The 18,763-nt window shown below is 44.1% G+C and overlaps 1 protein-coding gene across 7 annotated transcripts in view; it reads left to right on the plus strand.

Moving 5' to 3' along the window:
• Mgat4a (alpha-1,3-mannosyl-glycoprotein 4-beta-N-acetylglucosaminyltransferase a) overlaps nt 1-18,763 on the plus strand; it is a 235,277-nt gene that overhangs the window by 58,862 nt on the left and 157,652 nt on the right. For all 7 annotated transcript variants that reach the window (XM_070089214.1, XM_070089210.1, XM_070089213.1 and 4 more), the window contains exon 2: nt 9,823-9,914. In XM_070089214.1, coding sequence (XP_069945315.1) covers nt 9,833-9,914 — 82 coding nt within the window. In that variant the 5' untranslated portion in view covers nt 9,823-9,832. The remainder of the gene's footprint in view (nt 1-9,822; nt 9,915-18,763) is intronic.

Here is an 18,763-nt window from a genome sequence, read left to right on the forward strand (position 1 = left end):
CACTGATTGAATCTCTGTACTGTGTGGCACCAGTCACTGACTGAACCTCTGTACTGTGTGGCACCAGTCACTGACTGAACCTCTGTACTGTGTGACACCAGTCACTGATTGAATCTCTGTACTGTGTGGCACCAGTCACTGATTGAATCTCTGTACTGTGTGGCACCAGCCACTGACTGAACCTCTGTACTGTGTGGCACCAGTAACCGGGTGAGCCCGATCTGAGGGCTGGATTTTTTTGTGATATCTTGTTTAAGCAATACACGCACAACCCGCGGCCTGCAGACCTACCTAGCCATCACAGACTAGTTGATCTGGTCCTGGGAAGGAAAGATGGTCTAGTCTTTTCTGCCTTCTCAGTTTCGTGGAAAAACAGAAGATATCTATTATCCTGAAACACTGACAGGTATCATGAAACTGCTCCATAATATTCTCATGCTTTGAATGCCTCGTATTTAGAACAGATTCTTGCAGCATATGCATTAAAGAAATCTTGTCAAGTGAGTAATGAAAGCTCTGGCCCACCCTGGCACCAACCTCACCCTGGGCCCTATATACACCCACATTAATATTAAGCTTCAAAATGACTATATAATATAGTGCTAATGCAAAATTTTTAAATATGATATATGATAAGGTATATTAATTTATAAATGGAGGAACTCCTAGTTTATTGTAGATCACTTTTGTAAAAAAAAAAGGGGGGGGGGGGAGAGAGAAATGAAAAGGTAAGGAGGGAGAGAGTCTGGCTGGCTGAGTTGGGCAAGGAGAGAGAAGTCCGGAGGGAGGAAGATATCAAGAAGAGAAGGCAGGTTCAAGGGTGTTTACCTGCATGATCCAACACTATTACTGACCCCAATATCATGTCATGGGAGTGATCAATTTGTAGGTGAGGTGTTGTGGGCGTAGTGATGTGTTGTGGGCGTAGTGATGTGTTGTGGGTGAAGTGATGTGTTGTGGGTGAAGTGATGTGTTGTGGGTGAAGTGATGTGTTGTGGGTGAAATGATGTGTTGTGGGTGAAGTGATGTGTTGTGGGTGAAATGATGTGTTGTGGGTGAAATGATGTTTTGTGGGTGAAGTGGTGGTGGTATGAACAATTTTATTTATTTTGGCTTCATGTGTAACTCCTTCCCTGTTGCTTTTCATCACGTCGTCTCTATTCCTTTCCCTCTCGCTTTCTTCCTGTTTCTCGCCCTCTTCCTTCCTAAGTGGAGAACAATACACTGGTGGGTCACATGGTCAGTACATGATGGTTGCTAAGCAACACGCACGCGAGCATACGTACACGTACACAGACTGTACGCACGCGAACATGAGTACACATGCACACGTGTGCAAAACAGTTACTGGCCAGGATGTACACCGCACAACAGCTAATGAGAGAGAGAGGAAACTGTAAACTACAGAGCAAAAGCTCAAAAAATTTTACCCAGTGATGTAATAGGAAGAAAGAGAGAGAGTTGAAGCTTCGGACAGTTATTCACTACCTCTGTCCACTGTATAAATAATTTTCGACATAGACACAAGTCTCTGTCCCAGCTACTGGACCACTGTTTTCTCTAGGCTGGAATACTGCTGTACACTAACTGCCCCCTTCAAGGCAGGTGAAATTCCTAACCTGGAGAGTGTACAAAGAACTTTCACGGCACACAAGTACGATAAAGCACATAAATTATTGGGAACAGTTGAAGTCCCTTGATTTGTATTCCCTGGAATGCAGGCGAAACTTTATAGTGTAAAGTGTCACTTTTGCGAGCACCTGGTATTTTATGGTGTAAAGTGTCACTTTTGCGAGCACCTGGTATTTTATGGTGTAAAGTGTCACTAGCACGAGCACCTGGTATTTTATGGTGTAAAGTGTCACTAGCTCGAGCACCTGGTATTTTATGGTGTAAAGTGTCACTAGCACGAGCACCTGGTATTTTATGGTGTAAAGTGTCACTAGCACGAGCACCTGGTATTTTATGGTGTAAAGTGTCACTAGTGCGAGCACCTGGTATTTTATGGTGTAAAGTGTCACTAGCGCGAGCACCTGGTATTTTATGGTGTAAAGTGTCACTAGCGCGAGCACCTGGTATTTTATGGTGTAAAGTGTCACTAGCGCGAGCACCTGGTATTTTATGGTGTAAAGTGTCACTAGCACGAGCACCTGGTATTTTATGGTGTAAAGTGTCACTAGCACGAGCACCTGGTATTTTATGGTGTAAAGTGTCACTAGCACGAGCACCTGGTATTTTATGGTGTAAAGTGTCACTAGCACGAGCACCTGGTATTTTATGGTGTAAAGTGTCACTAGCACGAGCACCTGGTATTTTATGGTGTAAAGTGTTATAGTGTAAAGTGTCACTAGCACGAGTACCTGGTATTTTATGGTGTAAAGTGTTATAGTGTAAAGTGTCACTAGCACGAGCACCTGGTATTTTATGGTGTAAAGTGTCACTAGCTCGAGCACCTGGTATTTTATGGTGTAAAGTGTCACTAGCGCGAGCACCTGGTATTTTATGGTGTAAAGTGTCACTAGTGCGAGCACCTGGTATTTTATGGTGTAAAGTGTTATAGTGTAAAGTGTCACTAGCTCGAGCACCTGGTATTTTATGGTGTAAAGTGTCACTAGCACGAGCACCTGGTATTTTATGGTGTAAAGTGTCACTAGCGCGTGCACCTGGTATTTTATGGTGTAAAGTGTCACTAGCACGAGCACCTGGTATTTTATGGTGTAAAGTGTCACTAGCGCGAGCACCTGGTATTTTATGGTGTAAAGTGTCACTAGCTCGAGCACCTGGTATTTTATGGTGTAAAGTGTCACTAGCACGAGCACCTGGTATTTTATGGTGTAAAGTGTTATAGTGTAAAGTGTCACTAGCTCGAGCACCTGGTATTTTATGGTGTAAAGTGTCACTAGCACGAGCACCTGGTATTTTATGGTGTAAAGTGTCACTAGTGCGAGCACCTGGTATTTTATGGTGTAAAGTGTCACTAGCTCGAGCACCTGGTATTTTATGGTGTAAAGTGTCACTAGCTCGAGCACCTGGTATTTTATGGTGTAAAGTGTCACTAGCACGAGCACCTGGTATTTTATGGTGTAAAGTGTCACTAGCACGAGCACCTGGTATTTTATGGTGTAAAGTGTCACTAGCACAAGCACCTGGTATTTTATGGTGTAAAGTGTCACTAGCTCGAGCACCTGGTATTTTATGGTGTAAAGTGTCACTAGCTCGAGCACCTGGTATTTTATGGTGTAAAGTGTCACTAGCACAAGCACCTGGTATTTTATGGTGTAAAGTGTCACTAGCGCGAGCACCTGGTATTTTATGGTGTAAAGTGTCACTAGCACGAGCACCTGGTATTTTATGGTGTAAAGTGTCACTAGCGCGAGCACCTGGTAGTTTCTGGTGTAAAGTGTCACTAGCACGAGCACCTGGTATTTTATGGTGTAAAGTGTCACTAGTGCGAGCACCTGGTATTTTATGGTGTAAAGTGTCACTAGCACAAGCACCTGGTATTTTATGGTGTAAAGTGTCACTAGCACGAGCACCTGGTATTTTATGGTGTAAAGTGTCACTAGCACGAGCACCTGGTATTTTATGGTGTAAAGTCACTAGCACAAGCACCTGGTATTTTATGGTGTAAAGTGTCACTAGCACAAGCACCTGGTATTTTATGGTGTAAAGTGTCACTAGCTCGAGCACCTGGTATTTTATGGTGTAAAGTGTCACTAGCTCGAGCACCTGGTATTTTATGGTGTAAAGTGTCACTAGCTCGAGCACCTGGTATTTTATGGTGTAAAGTGTCACTAGCACGAGCACCTGGTATTTTATGGTGTAAAGTGTCACTAGCTCGAGCACCTGGTATTTTATGGTGTAAAGTGTCACTAGTGCGAGCACCTGGTATTTTATGGTGTAAAGTGTCACTAGTGCGAGCACCTGGTATTTTATAGTGTAAAGTGTCACTAGTGCGAGCACCTGGTATTTTATGGTGTAAAGTGTCACTAGTGCGAGCACCTGGTATTTTATAGTGTAAAGTGTCACTAGTGCGAGCACCTGGTATTTTATGGTGTAAAGTGTCACTAGCACTAGCACCTGGTATTTTATGGTGTAAAGTGTCACTAGCTCGAGCACCTGGTATTTTATGGTGTAAAGTGTCACTAGCTCGAGCACCTGGTATTTTATGGTGTAAAGTGTCACTTGCTCGAGCACCTGGTATTTTATGGTGTAAAGTGTCACTAGCACGAGCACCTGGTATTTTATGGTGTAAAGTGTCACTAGCTCGAGCACCTGGTATTTTATGGTGTAAAGTGTCACTAGCTCGAGCACCTGGTATTCTTTAGAGGAGCAGCTTAGATCAAAGTAAAATCCTAGAGGACGTAAAAAGTGCAGACAGCTCGTCTGCAGAAAGGACACGGCAGAACTTTGACGAAGAATTACTGACAAACAGCAGTATCATCAAACAGTAGCCTTTGAAACAGTGGTCAGGCGACAGATTACTAATTTAAGGAACTGCAAGATCTACACAACTCAAGACAACATGGATATCATGACTACTAGATCATTATGACAAAAATACGGACGCTTTGAAAGAAGGCCAAATCGCAGGTGTGATCTACAAAGATTTCGCTAAAACATTTGACAAATGCGATCATGGAGTAAAAACACGTGCAGTAAGGTCAATAGCTGTGTATAACAGGAAAAGTTGGAAAATGATATTCAGTTTTGTATCAATAGAACACATAGTAGTCACAGCAGAATCTAGCCTAAGCAATAACAACAAGTTAAGTACCCCAAGGCAGGGTCCTAGCACCTTTACTGCTTCTCATCCTTATAGAAGACATAAAAACACTAGCTACAATTTTGCATCATCCTTTGTGGAATAGAATAAAATAAGCATGCCAGTTGTCTCGGTAGACGACACGGAAAAATTGCAAGTAGATAATGAAAAACAGTATTAAATTGGGCATTGTTTATCAGTGTTTAATATTGACACTATGACCCTTTTGGGTTTAGCGCTTAGTTATGATTATAATATTAATAATAACATTGACAAATTCCAGCTGCTCAGGGATTGAATGAAAAATTCAAAATGAGTCCTAGATACAAAATACTGCAGGAACATCGTATAATTTAAAGAACATATAAAAGATCGAGATCATTCATCCGACAATATTATACTAATGAATCTAGTGGATGGTTAACCACTGGTATATAACACTGGTAAGTTAGTGGATGGTTAACCACTGGTATATAACACTGGTAAGTTAGTGGATGGTTAACCACTGGTATATAGATAACACTGGTAAGTTAGTGGATGGTTAACCACTGGTATATAACACTGGTAAGTTAGTGGATGGTTAACCACTGGTATATAGATAACACTGGTAAGTTAGTGGATGGTTAACCACTGGTTAACCACTGGTATATAGATAACACTGGTAAGTTAGTGGATGGTTAACCACTGGTATATAGATAACACTGGTAAGTTAGTGGATGGTTAACCACTGGTATATAGATAACACTGGTAAGTTAGTGGATGGTTAACCACTGGTATATAGATAACACTGGTAAGTTAGTGGATGGTTAACCACTGGTATATAGATAACACTGGTAAGTTAGTGGATGGTTAACCACTGGTATATAGATAACACTGGTAAGTTAGTGGATGGTTAACCACTGGTATATAGATAACACTGGTAATCTAGTGGATGGTTAACCACTGGTATATAGATAACACTGGTAAGCTAGTGGATGGTTAACCACTGGTATATAGATAACACTGGTAATCTAGTGGATGGTTAACCACTGGTGTATAGATAACACTGGAAAGCTAGTGGATGGTTAACCACTGGTATATAGATAACACTGGTAATCTAGTGGATGGTTAACCACTGGTGTATAGATAACACTGGAAAGCTAGTGGATGGTTAACCACTGGTATATAGATAGCACTGGTAAACTATTGGATGATTAACCACTGGTATATAACACTGGTAAGCTAGTGGATAGTTAGCCACTGGTATATAGATAACACTGGTAAGCTAGTGGATAGTTAGCCACTGGTATATAGCACTGGTAAGCTAGTGGATAGTTAGCCACTGGTATATAGCACTGGTAAGCTAGTGGATAGTTAGCCACTGGTATATAGTATCTGCAAACTGATACTGATTCCTTTTGCTGATACTACTGCTTGAGTTCATAATGTTGATTCTGCTGTTGCTGCTAATGTTAATACTATAGCTGTTGTTGCGTCATGCTGCGTCTGATGGTGTTACTGTTACTTGATGTTGCTGACCGTGACGTCCAGGAAAATATTTAACTCCAGTTGGTAAAATACTTTGACCCAGCATCTCGGTATTAGCTTAGCGGTCACAGGTGAAACTTCATTTGCACACAGAAAACGGAATGGCGGTCAAGATCTGGACTTTATTAGAAAACTGGGGAGGAAGGGGGGTCAGGGTGTTGGCAGGGAAGTTCCTGTATAGAAATACTGCATAATTTGAGGCCTTCAGAAATTTAACAGGAAGAGAAACACACACACACCTGAGGTTAGACATGACTTCACATTTCTAAACTGTTAGGCTTTTGATTCAGCCCCAACTAAAAGTCTCCTCGGTAAATTGGAGAAGCCAGTCGGGGTAAAAGGAAAGAAATTAACATGGATAAAAGAATACTTAAGTAACGAAACAAGGAGCCACTTTAAGGGATGAAGACTGTTGATGGAAGATTAACTTGTGATGTTCCGTCGAGATCAGTGTTGGGACCTATGTTGTAACAACCATTACCTCAAACCTGTCTCCTGAGACAGAAACAGAATAACATCAGCACAGGCTAAGCTTGCAAAGCTAAAAGTGATTTTCGGGAACTTAGGCACTCAAAACACACTATACTTCATACACGGAACTCTTTCTTTAATATGCGGTGCCGCTGTGAAAGCCACCCTAGCAAAAACACACAAAATGTAGCTTGAGAGAGTACAAAGAAGAATCTGAAGACTGGCACTTGAGAATGAGCTATGTGGAAAGATTGAGAGAGGAACAGCTAATAGACGGGACCACGAGCTGTAGCTCAGCACTTATATCCTCTGGAAGCTCAAATAGATAACTATGAAGAGGTCTTGTGTGTGTGTGTGTGTGTGTGTGTGTGTGTCCTCACCTAATTGTACTCGCCTAATTGTGGTTGCAGGGGTCGAGACTCGGCTCCTGGCCCCGCCTCTTCACTGATCGCTACTAGGTCCTCTCGCTCTCTCTGCTTCCTGAGCTTTGTCATACCTCGTCTTAAAGCTATGAATGGTTCCTGCTTCCACTACATCACTTGCTAGATTATTCCACTTCCTGACAACTCTGTGACTGAAGAAGTACTTCCTAACATCCCTGTGACTCGTCTGAGTCTTCAGCTTCCAATTGTGACCCCTTGTTTCTGTGTCCCCTCTCTGGAATATCCTGTCTCTGTCTACCTTGTCTATTCCACGCATTATTTTGTATGTTATCATGTCTTCCCTGACCCTCCTGTCCTCCAGTGTCGTCAGTCCGATTTCCCTCAACCTTTCTTCGTAGGACATTCCCCTGAGCTCCGGAACTAGCCTTGTTGCAAACCTTTGCACTTTCTCTAATTTCTTGACGTGCTTGACCAGGTGTGGGTTCCAAACTGGTGCTGCATACTCCAGTTTGGGCCTGACGTACACAGTGTATAGTGTCTTGAACGATTCCTTACTGAGGTATCGGAACGCTGTTCTCAGGTTTCCCAGGCGCCCATATGCTGTAGCAGTTATCTGGTTGATGTGTGCCTCCGGAGACGTGCTCGGTGTTATGGTCCTGAAACCTGAAGTTTACCTGAAGAGAATTCCGGGGGTCAACGCCCCCGCGGCCCGGTCTGTGACCAGGCCTCCTTAGGTCAGTGTCCCAGGATGCGACCCACACCAGTCGACTAACACCCAAGTACCCATTTTACTGATGGGGAACATAGACAACAGGTGGAAAGAAACACGTCCAATGTTTCTACTCTGGCTGGGAATCGAACCCAGGCCCTCACCGTGTGAAGCGAGAGCGTTAACCACCAGGCCAGGTCACCCCAAGATCTTTTTCCTTGAGTGAGGTTTGCAGTCTTTGTCCACCTAGCCAATACTTTGTCTGCGGTCTTCTTTCCCCTTTCCCAATCTTCATGACTTTGCATTTGGCTGGGTTGAATTCGAGAAGCCAGTTGCTGGACCACGTGTCCAGCCTGTCCAGGTCTCTTTGTAGTCCTGCCTGATCCTCATCCATTTTAATCCTTCTCATTAGCTTCACATCATCTACGAACAGGGACTCTTCAGAGTCTATCCCTTCCATCATGTCATTCACATACATAAAAAATAGCACTGGTCCTATGACTGACCCCTGTGGGACCCCGTTCGTCACAGGCGCCCACTGTGATACCTCATCACGTACCATGACTCGTTGCTGCCTCCCTGTCAGGTATTCTCTGATCCATTGCAGTGCCCTTCCTGTTATACGTGCCTGATCCTCCAGCTTCTGCACTAATCTCTTGTGAGGAACTGTGTCGAAGGCCTTCCTGCAGTCCAGGAAAATGTAATCAACCCACCCCTCTCTCTCGTGTCTTCTGTTACCTTGTCATAAAACTCCAGGAGGTTTGTGACACAGGATTTGCCCCATGAATCCGTTCTGGTTGTTGTTTATAATCTTGTTCAGTTCCAGGTGCTCCACCACTCTCCTCCTGATAATCTTCTCCATGACTTTGCATGCATGCATACATATATATATATATATATATATATATATATATATATATATATATATATATATATATATATATATATATATATATAATGTCGTGCCGAATTGGCAGAACTTGCGATCTTGGCTTAAATAGCAACGCTCATCTTGCCATATAGGACAAGCGAAAATTCGTGTATGCAATAATTTCGCCAAAATCATTCTGAGCCTAACGAAAAAAATATATTTCACTGTGTTTGTTTAGTATTAAATTACTGTAAACAAATTAAAATATATTTAGTTGGGTTAGGCTAAAATAAATTGTTCTTGTTATAATAAGGTTATGTAAGTTTTCTAAGATTCTTTTGGTGCAATATTAAAAATTTTTACATTAACATTAATGAAAAAAAACATATCTTTAAACGTATAAGAGAAAATTTTAGAAAGGACTTAATTTTAAATGAGTTCTTGCTAATTGACCAGTTTTACATATTCGGCACGACATATATATATATATATATATATATATATATATATATATATATATATATATATATATATATATACATACATACACACACACACAAATGACAGAGAAAGTCACAGAGGGGCAGAGGAGAAATCTGTTCCCCCCCCAACAAAACAAACCCCCATCCTTCAGTTCCACAGACCCTGACAGAACAAACCACTCAGCACCCTCCTCCTCCTCCTCCCTCATCATGCTTTCCACCAGCAGGTTCTTCAGTACATCCTCTCCAACAATTTCCCACATTCTCCTTACCTATTAACTCCGATAGCCTCAGATCCCCTTCCCTAAATCTTCCTTGTCACCCTTAAACTCCCACACACCAGTATTAAATCATTCGTGGAGTCAGTCCAGATCTCATCACCCCCATCCATTCAGAAGCACAGTTCTACACTTCTGTAACAGATGTCAAGCCATAGCCACAAAACCAGAGAAACTCATCTAACATTCAGCTTTTATTTCAGTTCAGTATCAGTGACTGCCCCTTCTTCCTCAGGGGCAGTAGGTATTTGACCCATTTCTCTCTCTCCGTCCCGTAGTTTCTTGTCCTTACATTAACTGAATTTACGTACAATGTACTTTTTTCTGTGTTGTCAGTGTGGGGAGGATGCTGCGGCGGCGGCTGGGGGTAGTGTTTACGGCGGCGCTGCTCACCCCAGCCTTTGTCCTCTTCTTCCTCTCCAGCCCAGGTCAGTCTCCTCACCTGTGTCTCCCAGGTTAGTCACCCCACCTGTTTCTTCAGGATGAGGCCTCATTTTCTAGCACTCTGAGACTGAACAGGTACTTTAAAATGACTATGCATCAGTTATGTGTAATTTCCAGCCATATCTTTTTTTTTTTCAAAAAAGGTTTCCTTGTGTACCCTGTGAATTTCTCAGTTTCTTATATATCGTAATAAAGTTTTCCCTGATCCATCTCTTCCAAGGTCTATATATTTATTTACTTATGTGTATTATAATGCATGTTTCTGTTCCAGTACTAGTCAGGTTGCTAAAGTCTGAAGTTTGCCGAGTTTCAGCCCTATGATCAGCGTCAATTTTGTAGTAAATAGCGTCCAGAATGATTATTAAGGTCACTGAAGGCTCTTCTCTACCTGGGAAACACTGTCCAAGTTATGTGCTTGATGTTCACCTCCAGTGATATGTTTGGTGTGATGTTCACTCGTAAGTTTTTCCACCGCATCGGTACCTTACACTCTCGTCTCCATTCCTCTCTCTTGCAAACACACTTTCCTTTTAAACACCCATCCACCTCGTTCTTCCCTCTCTATATATGTCCTAGAACTCCCCCTCCTTGTTCTCCCTCAACACATGCCTATCTTAACCCCCTCCCTCTCACTCCTACACACCCCCTTCATCCTTTCAGACACGCCCCCTCTCTCTCTCTCACCATGTGCCCCTCTTCCCCATTCTTTCTGTTTCCTCTCTCTCTCTCTCTCTCTCATACATTATATATATATATATATATATATATATATATATATATATATATATATATATAATGTGTGTGTGTGTTAACTCAAGAAAAGGTATCAACACAATGTTACATTCAGTTTTACTAATAATAAATTATTTTTTTTCATTCAGGTCTATTAGTTCTTCCTCCCTCTTTATCCATATTACGAGCACAGGTGTAGTATACGGTTCTGCACACCTGGCTGTAGCACAATAACCACTTAGGAACAAGCAAAAAGATAGATGAGTAATTGTTTGTATTTCCTTCGCCAAATAATCTGGTATGTAAAATATATTCAGCCTATGCATAATATATACAGCTATGTACAATAAGGCAAGAGACACTGTGAGAACCGTAGCCACCAGATGTGGAGGTAAGTCTGCCAAGGACATTATAACTCACGAGTGTACCACACCGCTTCACAACCTTGGCGGGCTTTCTTGTAATTGGCTGGTTGAATCAAGGTACTGACATAACGATAAGGCCCCTGTTCATTATATCTTTAGCACCTGCTCCGCTGGTCGGGAGGCAGCCTATGTGGGTGTGTGACATACACCGAATACAAGATAAGTAGACGCTTGGATGTCACTACTGCCCGGCTCCGGCTGGGTTACAAGTATCTTTGGCAGGTTAAATCACCACCACCAGATGTAGACCAAACGAAATGTAAACTTTGCCAGATGGACTATTGTCACACATTGCGTCATTATGTACTGGAGTGTGATCAAATTAATGAATTTAGAAACAACTCGCTCAGAAGTGTTCAAGAAATGGCTAAGTATTTTATCCACTGTGGTATATTGCAGACCATTCTGGAGAAATACCCTGACTTTGCTAGCTGTAAATAAAGCATTACCACATTGTGTGTGTGTGTGTGTGGGGGGGGGGGCGTGTGTGTGTGTGTGTGGGTGTGTGTGTGAGGGTGTGTGTGTGGGTGTGTGTGAGGGTGTGTGTGTGTGGGTGTTGGTGTGTGTGTGTGTGGGTGTGTGTGTGGGTGTGTGTGTGTGGGTGTGCGTCCTTGTGTGTATGCATATATTTGTACGCTCGTGTGCACATGTCCGTGCGTGCGCCCTCGTGTGTGTATGTGCGCGCGCGCACTAGTGTGGGTGTATGATCCACTTAATATTTGTATTTATAACTCATTACAATTGTGACCAGGTGTGGACGTATCAATGGTTCATTACTTTGTAATTTGTTCATGACTGTAACCATGTATAGGAGTGAAGCTGATTCATTACCTCTGTAACTTGCCATGATTAGTGACCAGATCTACCTGGAGTTCATTACCTTTGTAACTAGTTCAGCTATCATAACTTTGGGGTCCAGTCACTGGACCCATTATGTACCTTTGTAATCTTTTGACTACCGCCCACAGGATGGGTATGGGGTGCATAAAGATATTAAACTAAAGTGTGTGTGTGTGTGTGTGTGTGGTGTGTGTGACTCAACAATCAATATTTGCACCAATAACTCATTACAGTTGTGACCGGGTGTGGAAGTGTGAATTGCTCATTACTCTATAATTTGTTCATGATTGTAGCCAAAGTATAAACGTAAGTAACCATTCTACAGAATTCATTACCTTTGTAACTTGTGAGCTCATTACCTTTGTACCTAGTTCAGCTATCAAAACTTTGGGGGCCCAGTCCCTGGACCCATTACGTACCTCTGTAATCTGTAAATACCTTTGTAACTTGTCATGATTGTGACCAGACTTACCTGGAGTTCATTACCTTTGTAAATTGTGAGTTCATTACCTTTGTAAATTGTGAGTTCATTACCTTTGTAAATTGTGAGTTCATTACCTCTGTAACTTGCTCAGCTATCAAAACTTTGGAGTCCAGTCCCTGGACCAATTATGTACCTCTGTAATCTTTTGACTACCGCCCACAGGATGGGTATGGGGTGCATAATAAACATATTAAACTAACTCACTGCTCCGCCCACTTCACCCACACCTATCACCCCTTCCTCCAGACACACTTATCACCCCTCCCTCCCTCTCTCCCACCGACGCCTATTACTCCTCCCTCCCTCCCTCCCACCGACGCCTATTACTCCTCCCTCCCTCCACCCACGCCTATCAGTCCTACCTCCCTCTCTCCCAGAAACGCATACGATTCCCTCCCTCCTTCTAGGATTAAGACTACTAAAAAAAGTTAACGTGGCTGTAGTACTTACTAAGCTGGTGTGTCTAACATAAATGTAGTGTTCACGAGTCTCCCCTCCCTTCACGTCTCTTACACCAGTTTCCCCTTCCTTCCACGTCTCTTCCAGCAGTTTCTCTCCCCCCTCCCTTCAGAGACATGTCCCTCACACTCTTCCCATCAAAGGATTCATTTTACGCATCTTTCATTTTCCAATTTCTTTGGAATCGACTCCTCAAAATTTCTATTTTTTTTTTTTTACGAATCTCTTTCTTTCGTATTTCTTTAAGCTCAGAGATGCTGCTTGTGTTTATCAGGCTTAGAGCTCTTATCTTACTGGAGCTTATTTGACAAGCTAAGAACTGTTACCTTACATCGTCCCTTGTCAAAACTTGGGTCTATTAATATTTGTATTGTAAAGATAATTTGTTTGTCTATATTTTTAATATTAAACAATAATTATGCCAACGTTGAGTCAGTTATTATTTGGTCAGTTCACTTTCTTGTTCCGTTGTTCATATACTGAGAATTTTTCTAAACGAGTCATTCGAGGCATGTATGATCGCTGATGTAGTTATGTCCCTGATTAGGGTATAGCCAGAGCGAAGCTATTGTTGATTGCCCGTCTTGTGCTATAACGGTTATCTCCACAAAGTTGTAATAAGATAGACCTGGGAAACATAGGTCTTGTGCATGAGAGTAATGTTACCGACATCTGTTTTAAAGGTTTTTAAAGACATTTTGTTTGCCAGAAGAAATTGAGGATCTTGATAACTGACAGGACCACCTAGGTCAAGTAAAGGCAAGATTTGTCATTGAAGTAAATATTCCAGAGGAAGGGACCATCACATTCCATTTCAGAGTTTTTAATTGCTTGGTGGAAAAAAAAAATTACATTATGGCGCCGTTCAGAATGAAAGCGAATTTCAAGGTCAGGAGCTATTATACTTCTGATGAGTGCATAGTTGCTGAAAGAAGCTACAGTGAATCATTTTGAATTACACCTATCTCACAAACATGTACTCCTCCCCTTCACCCAGGATGTCATTCACAACACTCCGCTAATTCCACGTACCTATTTACTGCTAGGTGAACTGGGGCAGCAGGTGCAAGGGGAACTTCCCTCGTCTTCATCTGCCCAGGATTAAATGTGGGTCTCTTGGTTGTGGGCCGAAGGCACTATAACAGAACTACTTGCTGCCTGATATATAGATGTATGCTTATCCAATCATTCACTTATCTTTCCATTTATCCAAACACCCACCCACTTCCTCACCTATTAGTTTACATTTTCCGCTCTTTATCTATAAACTCATCCATCAGTGCGGTACTCTACTTATCCATCTATCCAGCTGGTACCCCACTCCCATACATCCATCTTTCCAGCTGGTACTCTACTCATCCAACTATCTGTCCAGCTGATACCCTACTCAACCATCTATCCAGCTAGTACCCTATGTTACGAAGTTACATGGAGGTTAGAGGGTTAAAATACCTTGTGTAGGGGTATATAAAAAATCAGTTAAAAATCAACCACCCTAAGCCTCTCATGCTTCGTAAACTTCTACACAGTGTTAAAAGAGGTGGTCAGTACTTTAGGATTGATTACCTGGAAGGACATATAAACTCACCATTAGAAAAATATACTGTAGCATGCTAAGAGTACGTTACATTTTGTTCGGCGTATGTCACACACTCGTATAGGCATGACCTCCCGACCAGCGAACCAGGTGCTAAGAGTATAAGGAGTAGGGTTCCCCTCGCTATGTTAGCACCTTGGTTCAGCCAGTCAATGACAAGGAAGCCCGCCAGAGTTGTGAAGGGATGTGGGACACTAGTGAATCAACATTGGCAGACTTACCTCTAAGCCTGGTCGAAGACTGTTCTCGTCGTGTCTTGCTTGCGTTACCTTACTGTACATATCATATTGTTCATACATTGCTTGCTGTTTGGTGAAAGAAATATAAGTATTTACTCTCTGCTGCCTTTTTACTCATTCCTTTTTTCTCCCTTGAATATCGTGCTACAACCAGGTATGCAGGCCACTAAACTACACCTATGTTCATAATATATTCATACATTATCAGTAACGATATATACGACACAAAACCTACCTTCACCCCCTTCCCTCCATCCTTCTGTTAGCTTCCAGTCTGCAGGTAAAAAACTACACTCTACTTTCCGGCACAGAAGTTTTCCCACAAGTTTTTGAAAAATCACCCTATGCCTTGTATACTCAAGGTCAGGGGTCACGGGTAGGATTTGGGTTATGCTTTAGCGTAAAGTAAGAGGGTAATTAGCCTCTGAATATGATTACTGATTTACCGTTATGATCCTTCTGTCGTGCGCCTTATATACCGGAAAATACATTACTTCTGTACTAGCCACAACTCACACAGGCCCCTACCCCACATATCACACAGGCCCCCCCCACATATCACACAGGGCCCCCCACATATCACACCGGGCCCCCCATATATCACACAGGGCCCCACATGTCACACAGGGCCCCCCACATATCACACAGACCCCCCCACATATCACACAGGGCCCCCCACATATCACACCAGGCCCTCCATATATCACACAGGGCCCCCCACATATCACACCGGGCCCCCCATATATCACACAGGGCCGCCCACATGTCACACAGGGCCCCCCACATATCACACAGGCCCCCCCACATATCACACAGGGCCCCCCACATATCACACAGGACCCCCCACATGTCACACAGGACCCCCACATAAATCCCAGCGCCAAGCCCAGTGCTAGGGCCAACTTAAGAGTACAAAAAAATCCAACAATAAGTTATGGCCTAAGCATTACAAAAAAAAAAAAACTTACTCAGCACATCTTCCCAGCGACTGCTCTTAAGTGACGCTCCACGTCTCGCTCAGCTTCCCAGTGACGCGCCACGTCTCGCTCAGCTTCCCAGTGACGCGCCACGTCTCGCTCAGCTTCCCAGTGACGCGCCACGTCTCGCTCAGCTTCCCAGTGACGCGCCACGTCTCGCTCAGCTTCCCAGTGACGCGCCACGTCTCGCTCAGTGTTCACGTTTAATACACATGTCCAGTACAGTATACATGAACGCGCTGATAATATTTATTATGGAGTACTTTTCACAATACTAAAATCTTACATTACTATCTCTCTTCACATTAATATTAAGCAGAAACCTGCATAACATCCTACTCATCCATCCAGCTGGTATCCTACTCATCCATCCAGCTGGTATCCTACTCATCCATCAAGCTGGTACCCTACTCATCCATCCATCCAGCTGGTACCCTACTCATCCATCCATCCAGCTGGTACCCTACTCATCCATCCATCCAGCTGGTATCCTACTCATCCATCCATCCAGCTGGTATCCTACTCATCCATCCAGCTGGTATCCTACTCATCCATCAAGCTGGTATCCTACTCGTCCATCCAGCTGGTACCCTACTCATCCATCCATCCAGCTGGTACCCTACTCATCCATCCATCCAGCTGGTACCCTACTCATCCATCCATCCAGCTGGTATCCTACTCATCCATCCATCCAGCTGGTACCCTACTCATCCATCCATCCAGCTGGTACCCTACTCATCCATCCATCCAGCTGGTATCCTACTCATCCATCCATCCAGCTGGTACCCTACTCATCCATCCATCCAGCTGGTACCCTACTCATCCATCCATCCAGCTGGTATCCTACTCATCCATCCATCCAGCTGGTACCCTACTCATCCATCCATCCAGCTGGTACCCTACTCATCCATCCATCCAGCTGGTACCCTACTTGTCCATCCATCCAGCTGGTACCCTACTCATCCATCCATCCAGCTGGTACCCTACTTGTCCATCCATCCAGCTGGTACCCTACTCATCCATCCATCCAGCTGGTACCCTACTCGTCCATCCATCCAGCTGGTACCCTACTCATCCATCCATCCATCTGGTACCCTACTCATCCATCCATCCAGCTGGTATCCTACTCATCCATCCATCCAGCTGGTACCCTACTCATCCATCCATCCAGTTGGTACCCTACTCATCCATCCATCCAGCTGGTACCCTACTCATCCATCCATCCAGCTGGTATCCTACTCATCCATCCATCCAGCTGGTACCCTACTCGTCCATCCATCCAGCTGGTACCCTACTCATCCATCCATCCAGCTGGTACCCTACTCATCCATCCATCCAGCTGGTACCCTACTCATCCATCCATCCAGCTGGTATCCTACTCATCCATCCATCCAGCTGGTACCCTACTCATCCATCCATCCAGCTGGTACCCTACTCATCCATCCATCCAGCTGGTACCCTACTCATCCATCCAACCAGCTGGTATCCTACTCATCCATCCATCCAGCTGGTATCCTACTCATCCATCCATCCAGCTGGTATCCTACTCATCCATCCATCCAGCTGGTACCCTACTCATCCATCCATCCAGCTGGTATCCTACTCATCCATCCATCCAGCTGGTATCCTACTCATCCATCCATCCAGCTTGTACCCTACTCATCCATCCATCCAGCTGGTACCCTACTCATCCATCCATCCAGCTGGTACCCTACTCATCCATCCATCCAGCTGGTATCCTACTCATCCATCCATCCAGCTGGTACCCTACTCTTCCATCCATCCAGCTGGTACCCTACTCATCCATCCATCCAGCTGGTACCCTACTCATCCATCCATCCAGCTGGTACCCTAGTCATCCATCCATCCAGCTGGTACCCTAGTCGTCCATCCATCCAGCTGGTACCCTACTTGTCCATCCATCAAGCTGGTACCCTACTTGTCCATCCATCCAGCTGGTACCCTACTTGTCCATCCATCAAGCTGGTACCCTACTTGTCCATCCATCAAGCTGGTACCCTACTCATCCATCCATCCAGCTGGTACCCTACTTGTCCATCCATCAAGCTGGTACCCTACTTGTCCATCCATCCAGCTGGTACCCTACTTGTCCATCCATCAAGCTGGTACCCTACTCATCCATCCATCCAGCTGGTACCCTACTCATCCATCCATCCAGCTGGTACCCTACTTGTCCATCCATCAAGCTGGTACTCTACTTGTCCATCCATCAAGCTGGTACCCTACTTGTCCATCCATCAAGCTGGTACCCTACTCATCCATCCATCCAGATGGTACCCTACTCATCCATCCATCCAGCTGGTACCCTACTCATCCATCCATCCAGCTGGTACCCTACTTGTCCATCCATCAAGCTGGTACCCTACTTGTCCATCAAGCTGGTACTCTACTTGTCCATCCATCAAGCTGGTACCCTACTTGTCCATCCATCAAGCTGGTACCCTACTCATCCATCCATCCAGATGGTACCCTACTCATCCATCCATCCAGCTGGTACCCTACTCATCCATCCATCCAGCTGGTACCCTACTCATCCATCCATCCAGCTGGTACCCTACTTGTCCATCCATCAAGCTGGTACCCTACTTGTCCATCAAGCTGGTACCCTACTTGTCCATCCATCCAGCTGGTACCCTACTTGTCCATCCATCAAGCTGGTACCCTACTTGTCCATCCATCAAGCTGGTACCCTACTTGTCCATCCATTCAGCTGGTACCCTACTTGTCCATCCATCAAGCTGGTACCCTACTCATCCATCCATCCATCCAGCTGGTACCCTACTTGTCCATCCATCCAGCTGGTACCCTACTTGTCCATCCATCAAGCTGGTACCCTACTTGTCCATCCATCCAGCTGGTACCCTACTTGTCCATCCATCCAGCTGGTACCCTACTTGTCCATCCATCCAGCTGGTACCCTACTTGTCCATCCATCAAGCTGGTACCCTACTTGTCCATCTATCCAGCTGGTACCCTACTTGTCCATCCATTCAGCTGGTACCCTACTCGTCCATCCATCCAGCTGGTACCCTACTTGTCCATCCATCAAGCTGGTACCC

The sequence above is a fragment of the Cherax quadricarinatus genome, chromosome 27 (genome assembly GCF_038502225.1).
Source record: "Cherax quadricarinatus isolate ZL_2023a chromosome 27, ASM3850222v1, whole genome shotgun sequence".
Taxonomy (NCBI): Eukaryota; Metazoa; Arthropoda; class Malacostraca; order Decapoda; family Parastacidae; genus Cherax; species Cherax quadricarinatus.